General features: G+C 54.5%; 2 protein-coding genes; one reads left to right on the plus strand and one right to left on the minus strand.

The window, feature by feature from the left end:
- Positions 1–1,376: 1,376 nt before the first annotated feature.
- CHC_T00005313001 (hypothetical protein) lies at positions 1,377–4,162 on the minus strand. XM_005716851.1 is given in 2 exon segments: positions 1,377–1,585; positions 1,586–4,162. The coding sequence occupies 1 exon segment, from the start codon at positions 4,160–4,162 to the stop codon at positions 1,586–1,588; it is 2,577 nt and encodes an 858-aa protein (XP_005716908.1). The 3' UTR covers positions 1,377–1,585.
- Positions 4,163–6,416: 2,254 nt separating this feature from the next.
- On the plus strand, positions 6,417–8,285 carry CHC_T00005314001 (hypothetical protein). The gene has a single exon (XM_005716852.1). The coding sequence runs from the start codon at positions 6,417–6,419 to the stop codon at positions 8,283–8,285; it is 1,869 nt and encodes a 622-aa protein (XP_005716909.1).
- Positions 8,286–8,521: the final 236 nt, after the last annotated feature.

Below are 8,521 nucleotides of genomic sequence, written 5' to 3' on the forward strand. Positions count from 1 at the left end.
AATTTGAGAGAATCGAAGAACTAGTCGAAGATGGAGACACCTCCGGCGATGTATAGTTCTTCTCCCCCGAACTCGCTTGCAAGACAGACGAATGCTCTGTCGTGGACAACGTGTCAGCATCTGGACCTTGTCCCATCTCTGCATCATGTCCCTTAGCCTCACTGTCACTCGAAGATCGAAGTGTATTGTAGACGCTCGTCAGCCCAGCGATTGCTTGCTCAATACCTTGCGTCAGTGAGGTATGACTGCCTGACACATCATCAGCCCTGCCCCCCACGTCGTTTGATTGCATACCCTCGGCCGACGGACCTATAGGTCTGGACGGTTCTCGAAGTTCCTTCGAAATGGAAGGATATGTTCCTACTCCTCTCAGCTTGTAACCTTCACCGCCCACTGCCGCTCTCGGTTCGGAATTTAACACTGAGCCTCCTTCGCTGTCTCGATCAACGCCAGCAAAAGATCTCTTTCTTAGTGAGCTCTCCACACTGTGCTCCGCAGCACGGTGATGACTGGTAGGATTGGCTGCGTCATGAGAAATCGATGTCTCGGGTGCCGTGTCCTCTGGTAAAGGCTTCTCCAACAAGCCGAGCTCTTGCACTGCTTGCATGTCCTGGTTTCTCAAGCCGTCCGTCTTTGATGTACTTCCAGCTATTTCGTACTTTCCCAAATCATTTGTTTGCGGAGCGCTTTTCTGTTCGTTGCTTGGATTTGTGGCTTTCTTGGGTTCGGAGCTGCTTCCGAATATGCCCCCCCATGACACTGCTGTGCATGATACAGAAAGGAATGCGAAAATGACTACTGCAAATAAAAGCTTCATGATGCAAGCTGAGGGGTTTCTCTGACCTACGGGATTCCGGGATGCCTGGGGACTACGATGAGTTGTTTTCAATGTTGATGAGCGGCCAAGCGGTGGTGGGGGGGGGGGGGGGGGGGGGGGGGGGGGGGTGGGGAAGCTACTACGAGGCGGACGGGAAAGAAGCTGAGAAACAGTATAGGAGACTGGGATTGTGCGTGTAGCACGATAGAATTTGAATGTAACAAACTAGCCGCATTCTTTAGCGGCGTATGCTTAAAATAAGGGTGACTGGGGGAAGGGTGCGGGAATCAATTCGGAACTAATTCGAAAGGCGGTATGCAATGCCTTGCCTCGGGATGCTTTCTATACAGCATTCTTTATGCGTGGCTTCGATTAAAAAGCATTGCTTCGATAATGTGGTTTTGGTGGGTAGGCACGTCCGCCTCTTTTGCTCTTTCGCCTACACTGTACATGCTCCACAAACGTTAATTTTGCGGATGTCTGCAGTGTTCGGGAATGTGGCACGCGTACAGTAATAAAACGGGAATCATACAATAGGAAAGTACTGTGCAAGAGGCTATTTTGGTTTGGGGCCATTTTATTAATAAAAAGTAGGGCCAGGTGTCACCTAAAAGCAAATGAAAGTGGCTAGAAAGTGCACAGCCAAGGAGAGCCCGTTTTCGGATGCCCATTAATTACTCAACGTCGACCGCATTGCCGTCACGACAAGGCTGAGGACCAGTTTTCGCAGCAAGATATGTCTTTGGCCCCACACTACATGAACTCTCTTTATCCGGTCAACATATTGGGGATGCCTGGAGTAGCCTTACCCTTGACGAGGGCGGCCGGGAAGTCGGGCATAAACTCTCTCTTCGCTGAGACTTCTCCCGTTCGGTCATCAAATTCATAGGGGTACAACGAAAGATGCCCGTAGGGCATGTCTTGCACTTCCGTCATGTCATCATCCGAGAAATGATGCCAGTTTCGTTCTGCAAGCTTCCTCACTCTGTGAACACAGCCGAGTGAAGACGGCTCTTCAAACTCGGGGTAGTAGTCACCCAGATGCTCGCAGAAGACACTCGCTCTAAACGCCGCCACATCGCCTTGCGGATATGAGTCCTCTTGTCGCCCAGTATCACTGAATCCAATAGAACCAGTCGCCACATGCTCCTCTTGCCATGCCATGATCGCTATCTCCGTGTCGCGAGAACCATCCAGAGACCTAGAATTGATGTTGGCAGATCCAATGATAGCGACTGTGTCATCAAAAATTGCAAACTTGCTATGAAGGTAAATCATAAAGCGACGCGACTGGGATAGCGTCTTTTCCATTGGAGTAGTTCCGCCGTTCCCTTGGCCGCCTTCCTCGGACTCCCGGTTGACAAGGCAAAACATGTTGAACCAGTCTGAAATGGATGTATCACTATTCGTTTCCGCGATAGCTTTGGCAATCCTTGATGTAATCAAGTTGACGGTCTTCCGTTGATGAGACAAGATTTCTTGGACGGCGCCCGAGTCAGGTGGTCCCTCGGGAAACAGCGGAATGTTGACGTATACGGCAAATCGTTCATTGGCACGGATCTTGGCACAGATCTTTTCTGCCAGTTCAATGGCGATAAGGTTGGACGCAAAACCACCTCGTTGGCCAGAATCCCAAAGATGGCTTGATCCCAGAAAGTATTGGTTTTCGAGGAAAATGAAATGCTTGGCGCTGCGAATGTTGTGGACATAGGCTTGATGAATGCTTTGGTCAATCGAGGCATTCCTTCGGACGTAAAGACCAGGTCTATCCGGGCTGAGCGTAGTGGATGATTCGTTGATGCTTCGCAAAACTTGCAAGTTCCAATCGCCATCTCGGATCTCATCCTCTTCACTCGGCTGGACAAAGGTGTCTGCAGGATGAGTATGGAGCATGCCCTTTACATTGTCTGGGGCCTGACGACCCCAACGACCCTCAAAATTGGTCATGACGTCCCAAGCTGCCGTGCCGGTGATGTGACTGTGGATATCATGCCAGGGCTCTCTAGGGCCAGATTCTGGGGCAGTACCGAGGGCGCAGGCTTGCCAAAAGTCAGGAAGTGCATGATGACCATCCAGAGTCCTGAACAAGCTATGAGTGCCATTGTCGTAACGACCATCGGTGAGATCGAGACCTCCAACAAATGCCTCGACGCGATTCTTGCCTGTTTCATTATCGCGTCTTGTGACGACGACGGTCTTCTGATGATGTGTGAACAAAATGGAGTCATTGAGGTCGGAAAATGGACCATCCTTGGCATTCTGACGGCCAACCTTGATGCACTTAACTTTTGTCTTTTTGAAGTAGGGAATAATTTCTTCATCGTGCGTGCCCATAAGGCCCTTTGAGAACATACCACTAGCAAGTTCATCCCAAACCATGACAAGAACCTTGACACCCTCCTGAGCTTTCTGCTTGAGCATGTCGCCCAAGGTGAGACCCTTCCACTCATCGCCTTCACAGTCCGTGCGGACCATGACGAGCTCAGGCCAGACGGCCCATCCGGTGATATAGATCAACTCTGTAGAGGACATGATGGCCTTTGCGAGTTGGACCCAGCACCTCGAATGCTGAAATTGCGGGCGGAATGGGATCTGTGGGAGATGGCCAGGAATGCAATCGGCGTCCTGATACATGGTGACGTCGATGCCCTTCCGAACCGGAAAATAGGTGTCGGGAACGGCGACTTGGGCCAAGTCAGGCAAGTGAGCGACCGGAGTATATATGAGTTCGATGCGCAAATCGCCCAAAGAACCTTCGGGAACGTCATCTGGATCGATGTCAGAATCGCTAGAATCCTCATCGCCGGCGCCCCCCTCTGCGACGACCTCACGTTGATAGACACCCAAGGGAAACCAACCCGACATGGTACGCTTCTCGACAATCTCAGCGGCCGGGATGGAAAGCATGGAGAGATGCTTAACCTTGGAGATGAGCGAGAGCGGGCCGCCGCGCTTGGCGGCCTTGATGCGAAACTCGAGGGCGTCTATATCATGGGCGACATCGAAGGTAGTGGAGACGTTCCAGACGGGGCTGGCCGAGTTTTGGATGACGGGAGTCTGCAAGATCTTGTTGTAGCCGAGCTTGACGGAGCAGTAGGGGTCGACGCCGTCCATGGAGCTGGTGACGACGCGCTCGATCTTGCCCAGGAAGCCTGCGCTGCGGCCCTCGACGTTGCGGGCCTCGAGGATGCAGATGGTGAGCTTGCCATGGAGGAAGGCCGCGCGGTCGGGATTCAGCTCGGACGGATTCAAGACGGCCGACATGTCGGGCGTGGGCGCGGACTCGGGGTGGTCAGTGACGGCGTCTCCGTTGGTCTTCTTCCGACCGAGCAGCTTCTTGAACATCTCGGTGTGGCCGTGTGTGTGGGGCACCAGGATCGGTCCGTGGGGGGGGGGTTTAGGGGGTTGCGGGTTGGGGCGGGGAGGGGACCACGGCCTGGGGCGTACTGTACAGCGTGCTGTAGGTTTTCTTACATCATTTAATCATTGATATTTGAAATGTACGTTTTCGATTCACGAGGGGGCCAAGGGCTGCGGCGTACCCTTGGGTACAGTACACAGACGTACGCAGCACCGAGCGTTTCGATTCGCCAACGCGGGGCCGCGGGGGCGCAGGCGGCACACGGACCGCGTTGCCGCCCAGTTGGCGCGCAGCTGCCCGTCCACGCACCAGCCGCGTGTTCTTCGGGCGGGGGGTGCGGGGGGTGCGTTTGCGTGCGACGGTTGCGCGCGCCCGCCAAGTGGCGCGCGGCGACTGGGCGCGCGGCGCGCAGCGACTGGAAGGCGTTTCCAAATATCTTATTTTCGGGCGCCCGTTCCGCGCGCGCGTGCGCGCACGTCACCCGCCCCCGCCCAGCGCGCGCGACCGGCGCACCCCGCAGCTTCGCTTGCTGCCTGTCAAGTTGTCAAGTTTTCCCTCACCTCCATCATACTGCTGTTTTTCGTCCTTTCGCCCCGCTCTTGCAACAACAATTCACGATTCGGACCCTGCTCACAACAGAAAAGTCAATTTCACCCGTCTGTTGCCACCAAAATGCACCTGATCGCCCCCCTAAACGCAAAATCTCCCTTTATCTTTCTATCGCCCTTAAGGGGCAGTACCCTCCGCCGTCCCTACGGGTGCAGGTGTACACGTATACACGTATACACTTGTACACATATACACGTATACACTTGTACACATATACACGTATACACTTGTACACGTACGCGTAATGACACTGCCAGCCGGGCGTGCGCGCGCGCGCCCGCGTCTCGCCCCGAGAGGGAGAGAGAGACGCGGCTCGCGACCGGGGGCGCATTACACCGCACGCATTACACCGCCCGCGTGCCACGCGTGCCACGTGCGCCGCCGGCGCGCAGGCCGCGCGCGCGCCCGCGATGGCCCCCCGCCCCCCCCTTGTGGTCTAGTGTCTAGGTGACAAATGGCCTCATATGAGGTCACTTTTCAACTTAATTTTTCTCGACTTGTGCTCGCTGAACAAAATGGAAAAAGATACTCTCGCCACCGCAGTTGACTTCTGCGCTGTGGAAGGGTGGAGCTTGGTGAGATCTGCACGTCCTTTCCAGGCTTTTTGAGAATACCTATAGAAGAAGCTTTTTTAAAGAACATCAAAACGTTTTTTGTTGATATCTTCGAAACCAAAACGCCTGTTTAAAATATCATCCGATTCTTGAAACTATATTAGATTCTTACTATTTCTGTGTATTCATAACTGCTATCCCGATGTTTTGCAGGAAGCTATTACCGAGGGAATATTGGTTAAAGAAATGGTGTCTAAACTGATTTTATAAAATTTCGATTTAATGTATACATTTTTGCGAAAAAAAACCCGGCCTCATATGAGGCCAAGCCTGACCTCATATGAGGCAAATTGCCGGTCGTCTAGACACTAGACACTAGGGGTCACCTTTACCTACGGTCCCCCGTGGGTAAGGTGACCCCTAGACCTAACCCCCGCGTTATAGTCTAGGGAGAGTGCCCGCCACCCATAACTAGGGTAGCGGAGATCCCGAAGCCCCAAGAGCCGGAGAGCGAGGGCGTATACGAAGTTGAATGAGAAGAGAACAACATCCCCAGAGTTTGTAGACATCATTCACCGTCTTTGGTACGTCCGACCAGCTGTAGCACAAGAGAGCAAACGAGCTAGCTGAGGGGGGGCGTCGAAGACCTGGTACGGTTAATGCCGAAAGCTGTTCCGTTGGGTTCAATTCCCAACGAGGTCGTGATCGACTCAAGTCGGTTGCGTTGGTCTGCTTTAACGACCAAGAAGAAAACCGCGCCGATCAAGCGAGAGCTTGGAAGAAATCGTTGCGAGACGCGAGCTTTACCTGCGGTCCCCCGTAGGTAAGGTGACCCCTAGACATAGCCCCCGCGTTACAGTCTAGGGAGAGTGCCCGCCACCCACAACTGGAGTAGCGGAGATCCGGAAGCCCCAAGAGCCGGAGAGCGAGGGCGTGTGCGAAGTTGCACGGCCTTGGTAACATTGGGATTATGTCTGGACCAGTGCCCCCGGGCGAGAGGTGCAGACATGCATATATTACGTCAAGCGGACGTACAAGCAGGTGCCCACTGGCATGGCCTTGTGAGCGTTGCAAGATGTGTGAGTACCCCTGGACGTGTCCAAGTCACCCCCCAGACCCAGAGCGGAGTTCAGGGGGGGTTGAGGAGGGCACTGACAGCGTGAAGATGAGCAATCTTGCTGACGCGGCATGTGTGTGTGCCTTCTGTGGGGGCGCTGGACGGGGGAGTCGCGGAGTGGGATGCTCATGTGACACACCCCCCGATCCGGATTGCTGCTGGAGTGACACGAGTTCCGAGGGTAGTCTTGGGGGGGTCGTCGATATCGGATATCGAGACCCCTCCCGGGAGTATGATTTCGGTAAGTCTAGTGTCGATATCATGGTGGGGGACCTCCGCGAGATAGGGCACAATGACCGTATCGGTGGCGCAGAGTGGGGGGTGTTTGACGAGCCCTCGCTGCTGGCGAGGACGTACAGGTGTGGGGACCTAGGGTTCTCGGAACCGATAACGAGGGAGAGGCCGGCCGGCAGGGTGGGCCTCTTTATCAGGAACGGCCGTGTGGTGTTGACGGTCGGGAAGGCGGAGATGGTAGTGAGTCGCATGTCCGAGCTGCCAACGCAGAACTGGTACGACACTTCGACGCGCAGCTGGCCCTCGTGGATTAACCGGTCGCGTGAGATGTACCAGACAATGTACGACGCCGAGCGTCGGGGTCTAATAAGCCTAGTCTCGGACGTGGCGGACATGGGGGGTAGTGCTATTCTAATTGATGTACCCCTACCGTGGTATGGTGGGAAAGTGTACGGGGGCCAGAAACTGGTCGGGCTGACGGAGGCCGATATATGGCAGTGGACGGCGGAACACAGACGCGGAGACTACGGGCCGCAGGTGTTAATCCCAAAGGTCATGGTGCCGACCAGATTCGAGTTAAGTCAGAGGAAGGTGTTTGACACGAACCCGACTAAGAATAACTCATGTTTCATGCGCGGGGGGAGTATCAAGTACGAAAGAAGATGGGAAGTAGTGGAGCTGCGCAAGGCCAGTGAGATTGTTGGTATGCCAGTTTGGGTGTACGCTAGTGATCTGTGGGACTGTTCGAGGAAATCGATCTGGCTGGACCGCAGGTCAGTTGACCGCAGCAGAGAGGCAGGCTTAGATTACATCATCGTCGGCAGGGACGGGGTTTCTAGTTTTGTCGCCGAGTGGGCGGATGAGGACTTGTCCGAGCACGCGGAGCTGCGAGTCCGTGAGGAGACGAAGGGATCGGGCACTTTTATGCCATCTATTGAGACTGTCTTCAGAGTGTGGGACGTGATGTGGAACAAGTCCGAGAGTATCCAGAGTCTTGGAGACATAGCACAGATCCTGGATGCGTCGGAAGAGGCGGTCCTTATGTGTGGTCAGGAACCTAGAAGGCTGCTGCCCTACGCGGCGGGCGACGGGTGCTACTTCAGACTGTCAAGACCACCCTGCGTTTCAGGCGGCTCTGAGTCTATCGGTGAGGTGTCTGTGGAGGTGTTGAAACGGAGTGTCATATCCCGCGATGACGCTGGTTACTGCATAACCAGCCTCGGGAAGAAGCGCATCGAGGTAGGCAGGAAGCACATCGGGCCAGTCAGAGTGGGGAAAGGCAGCCTGTTCGACCTGGCGAGGGGCGTGGTGGGTAGCCAAACTGGTGATATGTTGGGCCCAAGCTATATGGATGTGCTCCCGGAAGCCGACTGTGCCGTCAGCTTTGTCGAGCCGGACCCTGAGCCAGTAGGCGGAGGGAGCAAGTTCGGTGGCTGGCCGGGGGGAGGTCCAGCTTGTAGGCCGGGCCAGGTGAAGAGAAGATTGGGCCCAGCAGCGGGTGCGGTTGTGCGGGCCCGCCTTTCCGGTTCCCGAGAGAGTTACGCATATACAAGGGGGTGCCCCCACTTTTTGCACAAGACCCCCACCAGTTGAACAACTCGAAAAATATCAGATTTTAAAGCAAATAAACAAAAGCATTGCTGTTATTACATGTCAAAGATGTGACGGAGACAAAAAAGGCCCATAACTGGGCGGGGAATCCAAATCAAACATTTTGCCGCGCTTTTTCGATATCTGCGTACTCGAAAACACTTAATTCGATGTGACGGAGACAAAAAAGGCCCATAACTGGGCGGGGAATCCAAATCAAACATTTTGCCGCGCTTTTT

Source organism: Chondrus crispus, genomic scaffold (genome assembly GCF_000350225.1).
Source record: "Chondrus crispus Stackhouse genomic scaffold, scaffold_282, whole genome shotgun sequence".
NCBI classification, from domain to species: Eukaryota; Rhodophyta; class Florideophyceae; order Gigartinales; family Gigartinaceae; genus Chondrus; species Chondrus crispus.